We start from the raw sequence: 18,853 nt of genomic DNA, 5'->3' as shown, positions 1-18,853 counted from the left end.
CTTTTTTTTAATTAATTACTTTATTTATTTATGTGTGTGTGTGTGTGTGGCCAAATCAGCCCACCTTGGGGCAGGCCTGGCTGGCATGTGGTGCTGGGGCATTGAACTGCGGTCCCTGTCCTTTGCTGAGCTTGTTCTAAGTAGGTGCTTTAGACCACTGAGCCATCTCACCAGCCCCCACCTTGTGCCTTTAAGGGACGCAGAGTATCTGCATTCTCAAAAGCCAAAGTTTTTAAGAATAACTACCTCAAATCTTGTGCTCTCAGTGTTTTGTGTATAGCCTCCTTTAATTGAGAGACAAACTCCACATATGGCTCCTTATTAGATTGGAAAACCTTAGGAAAAGAACTTGGAGCCTCGGGAGCGATAACTGCTGGAGGGCAGAAGAGCCGGCGCGGCCGGTCCTGACCTCGCCATGAGGCCGCAGCAGGCACCGGTGTCTGGGAAGGTGTTCGTTCAGTGAGAAGACAGCAGTGGCACACGCTGCCAGTTCCAGAGCAAGTTCCCTGCGGAGCTGGAGAACCGGATTGATAGACGTCAGTTTGAACAAGCTGTACGGACTCTAAGTAAACTTTACGCAGAAGGCATAAAAGCTCGGGGGACAGTCCTATCTCGAAAGGTCGTGTGACATGTTTAACAGCATACATCATCTTCTTATGTATGGAACACATTATGAAAAGGTTTTAAATAAACTTTCCCCGTACATTCAAGAAGAAAACAAGAAGATATATGTTCCCCAAGGCCTCCTTCTAACAAAATTCATTGAGAGAGGACTTCGAGTTATTGAAATTAACATTTATGAAGAGAGAGGCGTGAGCATTGGAAGATAAACCATTGATTTAAAGATCCCGCCTCCTGCTGGGACCGTCGTCTGTCCACTGACCGATCACAGAGTGTCCCTACCTCGTCTCCAAGCATCATTCTTTTGTATCTGCCGCCAGAGCCACGATGCCATGTACTCCAAGGACTAACTTTCTAAAATTCCATGCCTAGGGTGACTTCTAGTCACTCAGCATCCACTTTGTGTCTCTAAATTGTGTCGAACTCTAATCTTTTGATGAATTTCTATGAAAACAGAATAAAGCGCATCATTTTGTAAATTCAGAGCCATTTAGTAAAGTACGCATTGGCTCACCCAGTACAGTTTTATTTCTTCCCTGCCACTAGTACCACTTTCTTTCTTTCTTGGCCAGTTTCCCAGGTGGCTCGTGCCTTGAACATGTCCTATCTTTGACAGTGTTTGGTATGATTCCCCTCAATAAAACCTTGCTTCAGAGTGGAATTAGGCATGTTTGTGTTTTAGTTAGCACAGCTCCCAGATTTCCCCGAACTATCCATTTTGCTATGATGGAAATCTTCAGATTGATTTCAAGTGCTCTTCATTCTGTTGAAGTGAAGCTCATTGAAGAAAATGTATAATGTGAATTTTTCTCATGATAGCAACTATTCCTAATTAAAGCAGTATTTAATGCAATTTCCAGGTGCTGGTGAGATGGCTCAGTGGTCTAAAGCACCTACTTAGAACAAGCTTTAGCAAAAACCCAGGGACCACAGTTCGATCCCCCATCACCACATGCCAGCCAGCCAGCCCCCTGGTGGGCTGAGCTGGCCACACACACACACACACACACACATAAATAAATAAAATTTTTTAAAAAATGCAACTTCCAATTAATTTCTTTGGAGATTTTAATATTATCTCATTATCCTTGAATGTTGGGAAGATGTGGTCTTTGTTGTTTGTTCATTCCACAAGTAAGCACAATACAGTGGATGCTAAACCATCAAACACATAAATGTCTGCTGTGTCCCTGAGTGTCTAATAAGCAATCATAATACATATTGTAACTAGGGTTTTGTTATAACCATGACTTATGAGGGAAACGTTTGATAGGACTAATGCTATTGCTAATTTTTAAGCCCATTGGCAAACATGAGTCATAGACTCCTCGTATACAGTATTCAGTGAATAGACAAGATGCTTGGTTAAAGTGAATTGATTTACAAATTAAACCCTCAGTCTGAGTCTGTATCCCTAGCTCTCTTTTTTTGTCTGTATTGGGTTTCTGATGCCCTTCATTGTTTTGGGATTTTGAGAGCACTGTATTTAAGAGAGAGAGTTAAGAATATATTAGGAAAGAAAGAAGCAGTTGAAAGTTTTATTTTCAGAGATACTGTAGGTGCTAACACTGGATTTAGCCTTCACATTTTTTTTTTTTTTTGAATCTGGTAATTATTCAGTAAATCTCAGAGGTCTGTGTAATATTTTCATTATATAGTACTCCTTTATTACTTTATAGCCTGTCACGGTGTGTCTCTCTGCGTTTTAAACCCTTCACGATAACTTGGCTAAAATTTTAACACATTAGTAAAATTTTTCTGAAATCCAAAAAGAAATAAAAAAAACAATAAAAGAATTTGTATTATCCCCTGCCCTTTCCACCTTTTCCCATGCCCTCGGGGAACAGATGCGAGTTTGCCCAATAGCCACATCGTCATATTAAAGCTTGACCTGGACACCCATCCCGGCCCTTGACCCAGTGAGCATATCTGATGAAACGTTCACTGGGGGATTCTGTCCCCTGTTAACTCTGTCTTGAATATCTGCTTCATCTTTCCAACAAGTTCTAAAATGCTAATATCGGCTCGGCTCTAAAATGGTACGGCCAGAGAAATTCCCAATCGTGAGGAAGTAATCTATCTTCATTTGCTAATCCTTGTACTCATCCAATCACAGAAGTTGATCGCATACCATGGGCCATGACAGCCTGTTTGAAGTGTTTAAGAACTTTGAATGCCAGAGTTTGGGGTTCCTATTTTACCCACCCCAGGGGAAATTGAGCATCTGGGGGGTGTTGGGGGAACACCACATGAAAAATACCCAAGGGAACAGTATAAGGCTCAGGGTCTCCCTGCTGTCTGCCTTGCAGGAGAGCCTGAGATAACACGTGTCTACACTTTTATGGGACCTTCCTTTTTCGCATATGGAGGAGCAGAAGGGTTAAAAGATGGTGGTAGAGGCTGATTTGTGTTGAAATGAGATGGAAGAAGTACAGGGGTAGAGATCTCTATTGTTTCAATCAATTTACAAATCAATTGTGATAACTGCCTTTTCCTTTGGCTCACAACTCACTTATCTCAGTCTCAGTTTCCTTGCATTCCACATACTCAAAATCCTCAGATTGTGAGGAAATTGTCTGAGATGCAATAAATGTCCTTTTAGGAGCCCTTTTGTCAGACTTGTGCCCAATGTAGCATATGGAGAAATATTACAATACCAAAACTCTTGCTATGCTGTGTGGCGCCATCTTGTATAGGGGATCTTGAGGGGGTGCAACCTCATCGTAGTTATGCACCACAGAGGTGCCCTGCTCTGTTTTTGTCCTTTTCGCTTTGCTGGCCTCTGCATTCAAATGTGAGGAAGGCAGAGATCTTTAAAAGGTCTCCTGTGCAGATTCATATTTACCTGGAACCTGCTCTTGAGCCTTAGGAATATCAGCATCTGAGGCTGACCTTTTTTAAATATTTCTTGGACTGTTCTGAGTCCGACTAAAATGGCGTCAAGGTTAAGGAAATTAAACTACAAAGAGCCCACACATGAAGAGGAATTGGTTCCTCGTTTGGATGAGCCCGACCCAGCCTTCTCATATCTGGTTTCCAAACTATGAAGTTTAAAGCCGCCTTTCCCTTAGGCTGAAACCAGTAACGATGGCTGTTTATAAGGGGAAATAATTCCTTGAAACTCTTTGGTTTCACCTTTACACCCCCCCCCTTTCTTTGATTAACGTCCAGATAAGAGGAGCATAGTCATTCTCTACCTAAGCTGATTTGCCCATGACTCTGAGGTTTTTCCGTTTGTCTCGCCTAATCCGGGAGTACGTTTCTCATGCGGTCAGGCCTCTCTGAACTCTCCCCCGGTCTTCTTCCATGCTCCCGGTTGCGCGACACTCGTGGTATGTTACTGGTCGGTGCCAAGAGAAACGACGAGAACACCTGATGAATGTAGCTTTAGAGGTCTCACTGAGATTAGTCTCTCTCCAAGTGACCCCAGAGCCTCAGAAGCATCTCACATTTATTGAAGGGTAAAGGCAGACTAAGGAGTGTGCATCCTTACCTAAGTGAATACAAACTGCTATCTCTGTCCACTTCCACCATTTGCCTAACACTAGGGTTCACGTGAACGGTAGCCGATAGCATCCCAAGGAAGGGATCAAAGGACACAGCACCTGCAGGAGAGGATGTCATCTGCTGCCTCGGGTCTCATCTTTCCGTGAATTTGCAAACAGACAGCAACCCTACTCGGGCTCAGTCTAGTGTTCCCTGCTCTTTTGGGACATCAGACTTTTTTTTTGTGAAATCTAAATCTCTACAGGAAACGAGTGCCGGCTCTGTGTGTCCCGATGTCATGGAGTAGTACTGAGGCTGTCGGCTTCCACTGTCCTGGGCGGTCGATCAAGCACCACTGAGATTTACGGTCACCTGTTGTTCTTGTTTCGGAGTGAGTTGCCAGCCTGTTTGATTAGAGGCTGCAGAAGACAGGACAGGTTATAGCTGCAGGACAGAGAGGTGCCCATGAGTCCCTGTGGAGCCTCACCTCTAGTCTTTCTACCCTTGCCTGCCTAGCTTTCAGAGTCCTGGTGCTCCACAGTCACCAGACAGTAGTCTGTGGATGACAGTGGAGCCATGGCTATAGGTTCTCTTGGGAGAGCCTCCCCAGCCCTGGGCTTTCCCACAACTCCTGCCCGGTCCTCACCTTTCCTTCTCATTGAGCCACTCTGTTGAGTGGAACCAGACCTCAAAATTTTACTCATATTGAAAATTGTATTTACTCGCTGCCAGCTGGAACAACTGTATCTCTTGAAGGACTTTGGTTTCCTGGGGCAAGAGGAACAGGCAGGGTACTGAGAAGGCTTGCGTTGGGCATGAAATGGCAGCCTTGGTCAGAGAAGGAAGACCTAAGGAGTGGTCGGCAGACTTGACAGCTAATTGCCCCTTCCTCTTCTCCACCCCACGCGGGCCCCAAGCTGTGCTGAGTTAGGCTGAAACATCCCCAGGTCCCGGTAGCCGCACCGGCGTGTAGTCTCTTATGCACGCATTCCCTCGGGATGGTTTTCACCTCTCTCTGTGTAAAAAAACCCTCCGAATAAAGCAAAGATGCAGAAAGTGGGGCCAAGGAGTATTCATCCCATGGAGCAGTTCCTGAATTCTGCCTCCCTTCCCTCCTGGAACTGCAGGACACGGCTGCTTACCTTCTTTATTTTTTCATACTTGACAAGATTCCCCTGCAAAAGAAACAGAAAAATCCATAGGAAATACTGAACCTTAAGTAGTCCTCCATCAACCTTTGGTCATATTGGAATCGTGTCAGCGACCACTGGAGTCAGGAGTACGTGGGAATGGATGAGGATGAGGACCCAGGTCAGGTTTGGGCTCCGGAAAGGATGTACATGGGACATAAGGCTGAGGATGCCCGATGTATTAAGACAGAAAAAACCGAGGACCCGAAAGGAAGGCAGCACTGCACCTGTAGGTACGACCTGGCCTTGGGGAGTCCCAAGTTCTCTCCCCTCCTTTGGAGACCAACCGAGGGGGGACTGAGTTGAGCTCGGACGAGGCCCCATGCAGCTTTGCAGCCAGGCAGCTATGAGCTTCAGGACTGGGAGAAGAGGGACTCGGGGTCATTGTGGGGGACCCTCACTCCTAGGCGAGATGGACCTAGTGCCTGCAGCACACAGGGCACGGTTGAGGATCTCTTAGGAGTGGGTTGGCCAAATTCTGGGACCTGAATGTTCAAGACAGGGGACTTCTCCTCCGTAACCCAGGATCCTGGCCCCAAACCTGCTGCCATGAGGATCACTCACATCCGCATGATCCTTTATCGCAGCGTCCAGCGTCTCCACTTCAGTGAGGAATGAGCCAAGGAAGGGGACGGCACCCTGTGCCATGGGGCATACTGACCCTAGGTGCCCACTCCTAGCTCCCACTCAAGGCCTGTAAGTTTCCCTGTAATCTCTCACCTGTCTCCTGTCCCTTCTGGAGCACCTTAACCCTAGCTTTTTTTTTTTTTTTTTTTTTTTTTCCTTTTTCGATTCAAAAACTAGAGCCTTTGCGCAGAGATTGATTCCACAACGTTTTGCACTATTCATCCTAGACCAGGGTATTGATAAGTCACTAAGTTGCCCAACTGGGCTTGGATGTAGAATCCTTGTGACTCAGCCCCCTAGAGTGCTGTGATTACAGGCATGTGCCACCATGCCTGGCTTCCATGGCAATACTTACTGTATGTGCCATGCTGGGGTCCCCTTTCCACCTATTCCTTCTCTCTGCTCTGAGTGCAGCTCCTCTGGGGTTTTGATAACTAGTGCACATGGCATGCTGAGGTGCCCATCCCACCTCTGCCCTGTCTCTGCTCTGAGTGCAGGTCCTCTGGGGTCTTCCTCTGGCCTCTCGAGTGGAGGCATCCTTAACGCATGGTGAAGGAGGGAACGGCTGAATAAACAGCACCCCTGCTCTGTCACCGTGAGATGCCCACCCGGAAGCTAGGGGCTCCCTTGACCACTGACTCCTGGAGCCTTCCCTACCACCGCATACTCACCTCTTTCTTCTGCTGCTGCCTCATCTGGGCTCTCTGAGGGTTGCTCTCCAGGGTCGCCTTCTTGGGGAGCACCTTCTGCCAGGGTCAGGCAGGGACAGTTAGTTTTCCCAAATCACAGCACTGTATCTCTGAGCTCAGCCCCTATCAGCTGGCACAGCGGTTCCCACCTGAACCTGCCCGTAGGTTCAAACCCAGCTCCCGTGCTCCCTTTGAAGTCATCCAGGACACATGGCCGGGCGACCCCGCACTTGCTTCCCCATCTCGACGTACACGTGCTTCACTGCCTCTCCCAAGTCCTCAGTTTTATGTCATTATCCTTTTTCTCATCTCCCCACCTCTGAGGAAGAATCAGGAACAAAGGGCTCGGCTTTTGCTTCTTGCCCACTGTGCCGCCTGCACTAAGCTCTCTACTTTCTTCTCTGGATCAGGAGTCGGAGGTTATAGAGGTTTGGGACCTTCCCAGGGCCTAACACAGAGAGGCCAGCTGCTCCTGACCGCTGGAGGTAAAATCTCAGCCTATTTTACCCCGCTCTCCATCAGCACCCCGGACCACTGTTCCACCCCCGAGACCTCGCCGTGTGTCCGGGACCCTGCCGAGCCCGTCCACAGCAGAAGAGGCCAGACTGCGAAAGAGCAAGTTTTGGAAGCTCCCGGGAATCTCTAGCCCGGCAGCCAGCCTGGAGCCCCTGCTCAACCTCACCTCCTAGGAATCCCCCAAGGAAGTTCTTTTGACAGAGCCTCTGCTTGGCCACTTGGACAGTCACCTCCCAAGATGTGAGCTCTGAAGGGCATGGAAACTGAATAACCCGGAAGTGGGTTCTGAGATTTGATCTATTAGGATCCCCCACCGGAAACGGCAGGCCTTAAAACAGTTCTCACAGCTATCTGGAGAGGAGGGTGCCGCCGCCAACCCTCCCGGGTAGTAGGAATCTGAGGCCCGACCGGTGCGGGCAAAGGGCAGCTTGGGGAAGGGCAGCGCAGCCACAGATCAATCCCAGGGTTGCCCGCTGGGACATCGCTAAGCTCTCCCCTCGGCCTCCCGTCCCGGCAGGATTTCTCTGTCATGGCCTCCGTCATAGACACAGCGCCCTCTGTTCGAGCTTCGGTGACACCATAGAGCAACAGGTCCTGCTTTCCCGCAATCTGGGGGCTAAGTTGCGGGAGCAAGGAAGCCTCACTGCACATCCACAAGACAGCGTGCGGGAAGCGGCTTTTCTGCACGAGTGTCCCATACGGCCACCCCTTTGGCGTGCCAGGTCCACCACCTCCTCAGCCCTTCCTGGAGAGCCCGCGGCTTCCTTAACCATGTCCTCACGTGTCCCGAGCCTCCAGTTTGACCAAAAACAATTAGCGGTACCCACTGGAGATTGCCGGAAATCTACGTGATTTTCTCAAACGGGATGAGAGGAAAGACAACCAACCAACCAACCAAACAAGCAGCCAACCGACCACACACACCACATCTTGTCCTGAACCTCTTCCCACTTTGCCCTCTCTCCGTCTTCCCGACATTTTAACCCCATGTCTCACCCTCCGTTTACCTTCATGAGCAAATTCCTGTTTTCTGCAGTGGCCTTGGCACACAACTTATGGAATGTTTTTAAACTTGTCCTGTTTGAGAAGGAAAACGGGAGGAATTGCATCACAATGGGATGTGCGTGGCTTCAAATTCCTTTAATTTGCGAGTCCAAAGGAAATAAACTGGGGGCCTGGCGGTAGCTCAGTCCTTTAAGTGGCTGCTTCCACAAAGCTGTCGGCCTCAGGTGGCTGGAGTTGGAACCTCACCACTCTCCCACTGGCCAAAAGTGCCCTGAAGGCATGCGAGGAAAAAAAATAAAAAAATAAAAAGGAAATAAACTGCCTGGGTGAGCATTTCTGCTGGGTTCATATCACATCTGTGCAAGCCAAAGGAGCTGGATGGAAGCTTTCCTTCGATCATCTAGTGCCTTCCATATTTAAATATTTCGTGTTTTGTCGGTTTTTACAGTTAGGGTTTCCTCTGGACAATCGATTCCAATCCTGTTTCATGATAACCCGAAGAAAGACATTTGGGGAACAGCTGTGCCTGGCTCTGAGCAACAGTCCAGAGTCAGAAACCCTAGCGTGAGACGGTAGAGAGTCTGGGGGATCCCACCTACAAAGTGGCTCCTGCCCTTGGCGTCCTTGGCTTCCCTGGCTTTCCAGCCCTTTTCCAAGCAGGGGCAGAGGGAAGATCTATGGTCATCGACCTGGCAGTCATCTCCCCTGGCGTCCTCATGGGGAAAGGCAGGCCCACCTGGATACTTCTTTCCACGTCATGCTCATCCAATGTACTGGGGTGCTCTGCAGAGCAGAGATGATGGCGTGCATCGAGGAGAAGTTCCTGAGCTTTAGGCATGCCTAGTGAGTGAAAGGAGGAAAACATTTTATCTGGGAGAGGGGCAGCTGGAGATCAGCTGTTCTATTTCAGCTGCCTTATCTCTCCTCGATGAGATGATGCCCAGGGAGCCTTGGGATGGTCTCACCGTGTCCCTTGAACGCACTACCAGGTAGAAGGGCTTTCCTAGACTCAAGGAAGCACTCGGCTGAGATGACTGCACCCACCACCCCACGTGACCTGTGAGTCCGGGTCAGGGAGCCCACGATAGGAAGGCCGGAGGTTGGTGCGACACCTGAGCCTGCAGTTCTGAGAGCTGATGCATTGCAGGCAGGTTGGAGGTCTCCAGGTTACCTTGGCTACCTTGATCCAGTGCTCCACCACCCTGGCCCTGTCTTCAGCCTTCATGCTGTGATCCCCAATGCAGGTGGTGAACACGAAATTGACCACATCGTCGAACTGTGGATAGGTTTCCCGAACGGTGGGCGCCAGTTGTTCGGTGCCCTTTTGTTTCCTCTGGATCCTGATGGAGGCCATGCAGTTCCAGGGCACCACGTTCTGGAACAGGTCCTGTGGAGGAAGGCAATGAATGTCACCAGGGCAGAGCCCATCCCAGGTACAGCGTACAGCTTCACCTCATGGTAGGCAGCGGCCGTTCTCTGAGCTGGAGATAAGAAGCTGCAGATGTGGACAGAGACCTGGGTTTTTTGTTCTGCCCACTGATGATGGGCAAATCAGGAATGACCAGTACCTACATGTGAAAAGCAAGGTTTTTTTCTCCCCAGCTATCCTCACCAGTTTCCAGAAAGAAGACTTTTACGTGCTGCAAATTTGGAGATTTTACTTTCAACCTCTGCTCTTTATCCACTGCAATGGCAAATGTCCGGCGTCAACTAGAACTAGGAGACCTGTTGTCATATCTGCTGAAAAATGTTGTGTATTTCAAATCTTCCTAGGAAGATGGCTAGTGACACGTAGTCCTGCCTACAGCTCTCTGAACACCTTCCTTTATCATCTAAGCCAACTCTCTGTGCTGTATTCCATTGACTCAATCTTAGGTGGACCTCTTAGTCACCATGGAAAGCTGGTGTCATCCGTGCCCCATCTCCATTGTCTACACCCACATGAGCACAGGGTTGGCTCACGTGCCAAGAGACAGATGTAGGCCGTGCGTTATGCACAATATGGAACTTTCATCTGTCCCAGTTCCATGTCATCTGGGAGTGGTGGGACAGAGAGCAGAGGTGATGGAAGGACGGCATGCCCCACCAGCCCCACAGTCTCAGTCCCCACTGCATCCAGCAGGGTCATCTGCTGCGCCAGCAGCCCGTGAAGGAAGGCTAAGAGCACCTCCTGTGTGGACCTGCTGTTTTCTGTCTCAGAAGGATGGGCCGCCCCTCCTGCCCCACACTGACCAGTGCTCACCGGGTCCGTCATGTTCAGCTGCTGCGCCAGCAACACGGGAGGGAAGGCTAACAGAAACTTCTGCGCAGACCTGATCTTCTCATTCACAGAAGAGAGCAAAGAGTGCTCTGCAGCTGGCTTCTGCTCCTCTCCTATCTCCATTAGAGGCTTTTTCTCAGGTGCTGGCACTGGCTGCATAGAAGGCTCATTTTCTTCTCGATATGGAGCAGGAGCTGAAAGGAAGACAGCTCAGAGTATGACTCACATTCGACTTGTCAATGGACAGTGACCCTTCAGGCCCAGAAAAGCTATCATGCAATTTTGGGAATTTCATTGACAAACTGAAACCCATGAAAGTCTCCCAGGCTGCAGTGGTCCCCTCACCTGTCTCTTCCTTGGTAGGCTCTAGACGTTCCACGTGAGCAATGAGAAGGTGCAAGGGAGGCTCCCGGTCTGCTCTAGTTGAGTTCTCTGGCACACAAGTCTCCTTGATCGTGAATTTGGGGACGTACGGCAGGTGGTGCCATTGAGGCTGGGCTTCCACAACGGAAGAGATGGTGCTGGGAGATGAGTGAGCGGCAGTCAGAGGAGCGGGGTCTTCTTTCTCCCACCTCTCCAAGACACCTGTGTGTTGCCTGGTCCTGTCTGTCTGTCTGTCTGTCTGTCCAGAGGACAACCCGACCCCACCCCTAGCCCTCTGTGACTGTCATGGAATTGGCTGACTTGGTCCAGGAAGGCTAATTCTAACCCATGGGTCTCCACTTAGGATTGACAGTCCCTTCTGTGAGAGGCAGGCACCAAACTCCATGCTCTTGAGCACTCGGGTTTGGGCTCCAGGCAGACCTGAGTGCAGTCTGCTCATCGCAGCTCCAGTCTGGACATCCTGTTGCTGTGAGTGGGGACAGATGGGTTGGCACAGAGGATGGGCAGAGCTGAGAGCCGCCGTGCTGAAGAGGAGCCTTGGGCTCCTGGCTCTGGGCCCCATCCTACCCTGCTCCTTGCCCGGATCTGAAATCGCAACCATAGTTCTGTGTGACTCGTACCTCTCACGGGAGAGGCCGGGAGACCCCGTCTTCCATTTAACTTTAAGTGTGTGCGCTTCGGCCTTCTCCCATTCTCTCCTCAGCCCGAATACTCATGCTCATCACTCATTTCTCTCTCTCCCTCTGCTCTGAACCCACTACTGTATAACTGGCCCTGAGTGGTGTCTTGTGATGTCCACGGTGACTCTCTGCTTCCACAGATGGAATTGGAGTCCAGTAATTTTAGTTTTCATTGCTTCTAGAACTATGCTAGATTTCTATAAAATTTTATGGAAAAGGTAAGGAGTATATAGACGCAAGTTAAGGAAATGATACCTATAAATAAATTCACAATATCTCCTTGGGCTTGGTCCTACCCTTCCAAGACACAGTGGTTCCTGTTTATTAAATATCAAGGGAAAACAACAGCTAGACTTATTCATGAATGTCCTGTGTACAATGGAAATCATGTCTTTCCTTTTTTTTACACATATTTTCCAAAACATGGATGGATGTGGGCTACCGAAGCAGGGAAGTTTGTCAATGGAAAACATAAAACAATTATGAATCTGGATACCCTGCACAGCTTCCTTTCTATACACCAAGGCGGTGTGTGCTGACTCGCCACATCGCATAACACTTCATCCCTAACATACCACTGAGAAGGTTATTCCTTACCACCCTGCATTTCAGAGGGTTATACTGAGGCGCAGAGAGATGCAATGACAGTTTCACTTTTATTTTTTACGGTACTGGGGATTGAACTCAGAACCCTGTGCTTGTCAACTCAGCACTTATTCTACTGAGCTATCTCCCTCGGCCCTGCAATGATATTCGTAAACATAGCATGTGACGGTGAGTTCATTGTGCCATGTCAGGGACACTCACCCCCCGAAGAGCTTGTCCAGGGAATACGGGACCATGTCAAAGTCCCAGCGTGAACACAGGAAGGTGTTGAAGTAAGAGATGGGTCTAATGGGGATGGATGGTACCAGGAACCCCACCACATTCTCCCATGTGCCTGGTTGGAGAGTCCGCACCCTGCAGGTCCCCTCTGGGCTCAGGGTGGATTCATTTCCATGCTAGAGGAGAGAAAGAGAGACACAGTCAGAGCAGTCGCGTGGACCACCACGAGATTGGGGTCTGGAGCTCAGAAAAGAAAGAGCCATCTCTTATGTTTGTGCACATAGAGGGCAGTGTTTCAAGAGTGAAAATGGCTCTAACATCTCCGGAAATATCTAATGTTAGGGCAAGAGATTGTTTAAAAAAATGGTGTCATTAAGGTATCTTTATTTTATTTATTTATTTATTTATTTATTTATTTATTTTTTGCGGAACCAGGGATTGAACTCAGTCCCCTTTGCTTGCCAGGGAAACACGCATTCCACTGAGCCATCTCCCAGTCAGCAAGGTATCTTTACTTAGGTTTTTTTTTTTTTTTTTTTTTTTTAATCTGTGGAGCACCAGTAGCTGCCTTTCAATGCAGAGCACTGTTCCACCAAGTCCTCCAGAAACAACCCCATCGCAGAGGTGAGGAAAAGCTGCGGGGTGACAAGTGTGAGCTCAGCGGAACCCTTGTTGGAATGGAGAGTCACCAACAGCTAGTACAGCATGAACTTCCCCTAAGGAACCTGGAGGGTGGTCTGCTCTTGACTAGATGGGAAGCTGCTGGGAAACGGCCTCACCCCACACGATGAAGAAAGTGCAAGGGCTAAACGCCCTCAGATCCTTTTTCTCTGAGGACACACAGCTGTTTTCCCTCACGTTAGGTCTAGGGGAGCCCTGAGATTCACTTATTGCAACCCCGTCTTCCTCAATCACACAGATACCGGGATAGCCCAGGGCGGTTTCAGGAGCAATCGGCTCGGAAGCCCCTTGGCGTGTGACCTCTGCAATTGTGAGCAACTACAGCTCTTTCTTGAAGCCTCCCCTTGTGTCACTGTGTGATGACAGTCTCGGACAAGTGACGCCACCTTTTAGGACACACAGCCTCCCCCCCCCCCCCCCCCCCCCCGCCGCCACAGGGCTGAGGGGAAGATGGCGTCCGGTGCCATCGCGCCCGACAGTGGCAGAAGTAGGAGCTTCTGCAAGAATTGGCCTTCCCTAGGGGAATATTGTGCAGACAAGGGAGGCACGGCTGCCACCTGGTGTGGCCACGGTGCCTCGTTCTTGAGACGACACCGCCGCACAGCGCGCAGAGCAGCGCGCGTAGCGACCCTCGTGTGTGCGTGTGCTCTTACGTTCTGCGGAGCCTTCCCGTTGAGTGTTTCCGTCCGCGGGAGGCCTACGATGACGTCGGATTCTTCTTCATTCCGATACCTGCAGCAGTTACTTGAAAACAGCATGCAAAGCCGAGACATCGTTGCCTGCTAAAAGTGGAGTGATTCAGACAGCGTTTGCTGAAATATTTCTGCAAATTCATGCCATGGAAATCTATAATCTACTCAGGTTGTCGGGAGGAGTAATGAGAGTCAGGTTCCCCCAAACGAAGGGACTGATTTAACTTCTGTGTTAAAGCCCTGGGACACCAACAGGGGAGTAACCCTTGCTTGGTTCTTGGCTGAGACCCACCCTGGTCATCCCGAGTGAAACTGTCTCATTCGTACGTATTGATCAATAAAAAAATATTTCTAGGAGCTCTATTAAATACCACTGTTGCATTCTTTCATCTTATTAGATCATGGCCTAATCACCTATGTGTGTTGTCGTCAGTTATAAATGATACAGATGCTACTGTAGATCTGATTTTCGTTTTTCATAAAACGAGAACAAACAAAAATTCGGTTTCTAAAAATTCTAACCCTTTGCCAAAGGAATGTAAAAAGATCACAGCACAAGCTAGACAAAGCATGATTGCAAGTTCTGCTTTTCAGCTCATTCCTGGGACAATTACTAAACAAAGCCGCCATCCAAATTCTGTGAGAAAAGATTGGTCATGGCAGATGGTTAATACACATATATGCTCTCTTAATATACTGCACTACATACATGGCGTCATAGATACATGCTCACCTGTGGCCCACATCAGCGTGTCCTAAGTTATTGTTACATGACCACCTGATGTTAGATCTGTTTACATTTTTTAAATTTTTAAGAGTTTTCTTGATAATTGGAAGGTGGAATATGGTACAGGAATGCCTTATGATCCCCATAATGAAAAGACAATTGAACACATGATTTGAAGTGAAACCTCAAATAATCAAAGAAAAGGGTGAACAGAGTCAAAACTTTGCTACAGAGACTTTAAAGTTTCTGAGTATGGGTGGGGGTGAGCTACAGGCAGGTGTTTTGGATGCTCTGGCATGACTTTACATCAGGGGCAAGTTGACGCTTTCGTTTCCATGGAAAATCAGGAGGTATTACGATCATGAGAGCCCTACTGCGACCAGAATCCAACCCAACTGTACACAACATCCAGCTGTCTCCCGAGACCTCAAACAATGAATCTGAGAGCACATCCTCCACCTTCCTGTGAAGGCCTGCGGCAGACGTTCACGAGGCTTGCAAGCTAATTCATGTTCTGCGTTTGGTGCAGTTAACCGATAACATTGTCTTTATGAGGGCTTATTTATTTATTTATTTTTTAGGGGGAAGCAGGGATTGAACTCGGGACCTTTTGCTTGCCAGGGAAGCACTTAACCTACTGAGCAATCTCCCTGGCCCAAAACTGCAGCAGGTAATTTTTTTTTTTCCTTTTTTTTTTTGGGCTAGAAATGCCTTCGTGGTATGATTGTCTGCCTTGAGTTGTGGAGATAGAACCCCAGCAACCTGACCCTGACTGCTTTGTTGAAGCAGCCACTTAAAGAACTGAGGTAAGGGGCAGCCCCCCCCCCAAGGATTCCTTGTAGAGAGAGATCGAAATTGGCACAAGATGTCCACACTGTATTCATCTCCAGTCACCTCTTCCTGGCCCTCGTAGATCTTATCCATGCCAAACCTATTCAGATTTCTGTGGACCAGCAGCAGGACAGTACAATATGCTGAAGCTGCAGCGTGATTTGCTATGCAAAATTTCACATCATTTTTTCACAGTTCATGGGCATATACCGCACAGACTGTCATGTCCCCTTTACTACGGGTATAAGCAATGTGACAGATGATATCTCTCTGAGTTACAGGAACTATCATGCTCTATTTAGGTGTGCTTTACTTATTTTGCCTACAATATTAGTCTTTTGCCTGCTCGTCATCTGCTGAACTTCAATTGGTATCCCTGAAAGTAGGCCTTCGTCTCGACAATCTTTAAACCCATGCTGTGTAGAATACACCCGCTTACAGGGACCGACGCAAACCTGTAGGTAAACATTGTAATCAACTACACAACATCGAACCTTGAAGCTCACAGGGGAAACATTTATCATTTTCTAAGTCTGAGCTGGCTAAAAGCCCCATTTTACAGAAGTTTACATAAAGTCCACTAGGAGGCTTACTAACTTGACTCTCTGACTCTATTGTTTGAAATCGAAGAAGGAATCACAGTAGGTGTAACTAATTCAAATGCTAATTTTAGGACTGCAAAACACTCAGACAATGTCCTAGTAGAGAAATGTCAGAACCTTATAACATTTCCATGTCATAACTTACATTTCGCAACGATTTGAACAACATCTTAGGCGAACCACGTAAGAGAGAGCAAAACTAATGTTAACCAATGCTAAAAGAACTATAGGAGGCTAAACCGTAGGAGGCAAAGCATGAGGAATTACGAACAGTGAGCCAAGACATCAACATCTGAAGCATAAAAATTTGGTGACAAAGGAGGTCCCTGTGTTAAATTTATGAAAGAAAAGCACAGTCATACCTCTGTTGGTTGATCTTCGCGGAAGGCCACGAATGATAGACAGGGACAGTGAACTCTCCTCCAGAAAGGTCCTGGGGTGAGTTTTTTTGTCCAAAATCAAAGAATTAATTGTTATAAAAAATGCAGTTTGAGAGGAAAATATTTATTGCGAAAGGAAGCTTCCGTCTTAGAAGGGATAGAACAGGGACCGAAGCAGGTTGTTTACGAAACTTTCTCTTTCAGTTTATATTTATAGGGCAAAATCTGGGGGAGCTAAGGTAGGGAAATTTGAAACTCGCTTAGGTGGATAAGTGGGGGGGAAACTATGGTCAACCAATGGGATGACAAGCATCATTGCTCAGATGAAATTCATTACTTTCAGGACCAATTAGGGAAGGGAGTCACAAAACAAGCTCAGGTCTCTTTCCCCTGGGGTTTGCATTAATTAGTCATTTGGGCTTTTTCGAGGTAATGTGAATACCTATTTAGAAAATCAATGCCGAATTTCCATCCCTAGGGAATTAGGTAGCTGGATTGATTTCTCCTTTTGCTTTCGGTCTTGGGGTCTGGCAGCAATGGGACTGTCTGTCTCTAATTTTCAAGTCACGTTGTCTTCTACCCTGTCTCCTTAGTTAACTGGTTCTATCCGACCGCCTATAATATTTTATCTAAATTCGCTGCTTTTCATAAGCTAACTCAAATTGTGAGTTAGCTGTGTAGCTCAAGCAGGCGTCACACTCACAGTGATCTTCTGCTGTCAGCTTCCAGAGTGCTAGGACGATAGTGGGGTGCAATGAATGTATGCTGATCTGTAATTGCAGAAATAAAAACCGAATGTTTCCATTAGTATTGCAGGCAGCGGAGTTACAAATGTAGTCAGGCAGACAGGGCCGGGCCCTTCAGGGAGACAGAACAAAAGAGGAGATGCCTTCCAACTTGGGTGGGACGGATGATCCTGCTGTGAACCACAACCTAAAGGTCTAAAGGCCAAAGAAATGCTAAAAGACTGGCACCTGGGATTGATATCCTAAAGAGGTATCCATCCTCTAGAAAAACACAAGTGAGTCAATAGCCCAACCCACAACAGAAACAGAACCCGTCCCATATTCATGCCTCCCTGCTACGTGACTCATTGATCCATTTAATAATCGATTTAATCAGTTATACCTGAGCAACGTTGCTCCCAATCCCATTCGTTGGCCACAGTTTTGTCCCTCCTCCTTCACACCTAATCGAGTTCCCCTCCTCTCTCTACCTGAGTCCCAAAAGGTTTCACGGTATAAAAGTCCATTGGAAGAGACAGCTTCCCGGTGAACTATCCGCTCGGGCACCCGTTCTGTCCCTCTCTCACACGGGAGGGTTCTATCTCTCAATAAATACATCTTGGTTCCGGGGAGACGGCTCAGTGGAATTAGTGCCTGCCTGCCTGCCTGCCTGTCCGAATAGAAGCAGATCATCTAGATTTGAATTATAAAAAGCCGTTTATTATGCATCTCAGTTCCCCTGGTCAGAATGCACTCAAGAAAAGGTGGCTAGCCCAGGAAGCAGAGAGACTTTTGAACATAGGGCCACATTCCCTTTGAGAACATAATTTCATTGCCTGATACAAGACAATGCTTTTAGGGTCGGCATCACCGAGACTCAAACTGCATTTCCTGAGGCTGTAGGTTTCTGGTTATCTGGCACCTGAGTACCTGCATGCAGGTGTGCATACCCTAAGGGCACAATTTAAAACCCATGTACTTTCTTTTGAAAGTCATCTCCGTAATCTTACTTTGTTTACAGGAATTAGTGAGGGAGGAGTTTCACCTTTCCAAACAGTGAGGAAGAACCAGAAGTTAATACACAACTGACAACAGTGTTGACTATACATTTTACATACACCAGTAAATACAGGATTTACAATGATAGCCTAGTATGTGAGTTGAACCATTACAGCTACATAAAGGGAGGATGGCTCAAAAAACGAAAACAAAGACATATATAAAGACAGAGCAGGCACGCGCACACATACACACACACACACACACACACACACGCTTACACGGGGGGTGGGGGAACACAAATACAGACACAGAGATAGGCAAAATAGACACAAAAAGACAGAGAGAGTGAGACATATATACTGAGAGGCAGAGACAGACAGAGAGAGAGAAAGACAGAGAAATACAGATTAACATTTCAGGCCTTGGTTTTCTTGGCAAGAAACATGGGTCACAAGGAGCTGGGGCTACCTGTTCTGAACTCTTTCCTCCGTGCTATGACTCCTGCTTTGGAGGTTGCCAATTATAGACCGAAAACTCTATGAGCTCTGAGTGAAATAAAGCTTTTCTCTCCTACCTTTTGAGTGTGATGTCTTTTCTCTCATCAAAGGAGAAATTAATTAATGCAGGATTCCACTATGAGTTCAGTAAAAATAGAATAACCATAGGTACATCGTATCAATGTCTCCCTTTTGGTTTCTCAGTGATTTAATTCTAGGTTTGCTTGTTGGGTTGCTTTCTTACATGCTTGCTTGCTTGCTTGTTGAGCCTCGGCCTAGAAGTGTAGTTTATCATGAACTTGAAGTCACTGGGTAGCTGAGAATGATTTCTAACAAAAAACTGTATTCCTCCATCTACCTACTGAATGATGCTCCTTTTTTTTTTTTTTTTTTTTTTTTTTGGATTGAATATAGGACCCTGTGCTGGCCAAGC

The 18,853-nt window shown here is 47.6% G+C and overlaps 2 protein-coding genes and 2 pseudogenes across 2 annotated transcripts; 2 read left to right on the top strand and 2 right to left on the bottom strand.

Moving 5' to 3' along the window:
* The first annotated feature begins 415 nt into the window (after positions 1–415).
* LOC101576675 lies at positions 416–929 on the top strand (annotated as a pseudogene).
* A 7,105-nt stretch (positions 930–8,034) lies between these two features.
* Positions 8,035–9,631, bottom strand: LOC111812132 (ral-GDS-related protein-like). Its single transcript, XM_023699581.1, has 3 exons — positions 9,306–9,631; positions 8,871–8,974; positions 8,035–8,206 (listed from the first exon to the last, which is right to left on the bottom strand). The coding sequence occupies exons 1-3, from the start codon at positions 9,486–9,488 to the stop codon at positions 8,122–8,124; spliced, it is 372 nt and encodes a 123-aa protein (XP_023555349.1). The 5' UTR covers positions 9,489–9,631; the 3' UTR covers positions 8,035–8,121.
* A 170-nt stretch (positions 9,632–9,801) lies between these two features.
* Positions 9,802–12,477, bottom strand: LOC111812130. Its single transcript, XM_023699569.1, has 3 exons — positions 12,266–12,477; positions 10,740–10,915; positions 9,802–10,588 (listed from the first exon to the last, which is right to left on the bottom strand). The coding sequence occupies exons 1-3, from the start codon at positions 12,298–12,300 to the stop codon at positions 10,125–10,127; spliced, it is 675 nt and encodes a 224-aa protein (XP_023555337.1). The 5' UTR covers positions 12,301–12,477; the 3' UTR covers positions 9,802–10,124.
* Positions 12,478–13,414: 937 nt separating this feature from the next.
* LOC111812114 overlaps positions 13,415–18,853 on the top strand; it is a 6,719-nt pseudogene continuing 1,280 nt past the window's right edge.

This window comes from Octodon degus, unplaced genomic scaffold (assembly GCF_000260255.1).
Source record: "Octodon degus isolate 3935 unplaced genomic scaffold, OctDeg1.0 scaffold00113, whole genome shotgun sequence".
NCBI lineage: Eukaryota > Metazoa > Chordata > Mammalia > Rodentia > Octodontidae > Octodon > Octodon degus.
This window is presented reverse-complemented; position numbering and strand designations above follow the sequence as displayed.

What these genes read in the sequence shown, in the direction of transcription:
- LOC111812132 (XM_023699581.1), bottom strand. Translation starts at nt 9,488, where the DNA reads ATGGCCTCCATCAGGATCCAGAGGAAACAAAAGGGCACCGAACAACTG. An exon ending in ACTGGATCAAGGTAGCCAAG is followed by an intron (nt 8,975 to 9,305) that starts GTAACCTGGAGA and finishes TTCACTCACTAG; the next exon opens with GCATGCCTAAAGCTCAGGAA. An exon ending in ACGTGGAAAGAAGTATCCAG is followed by an intron (nt 8,207 to 8,870) that starts GTGGGCCTGCCT and finishes CTTCTCAAACAG; the next exon opens with GACAAGTTTAAAAACATTCC.
- LOC111812130 (XM_023699569.1), bottom strand. Translation starts at nt 12,300, where the DNA reads ATGGTCCCGTATTCCCTGGACAAGCTCTTCGGGGG. An exon ending in CTGGACAAGCTCTTCGGGGG is followed by an intron (nt 10,916 to 12,265) that starts GTGAGTGTCCCT and finishes CTCATCTCCCAG; the next exon opens with CACCATCTCTTCCGTTGTGG. An exon ending in GCCTACCAAGGAAGAGACAG is followed by an intron (nt 10,589 to 10,739) that starts GTGAGGGGACCA and finishes TCTTCCTTTCAG; the next exon opens with CTCCTGCTCCATATCGAGAA.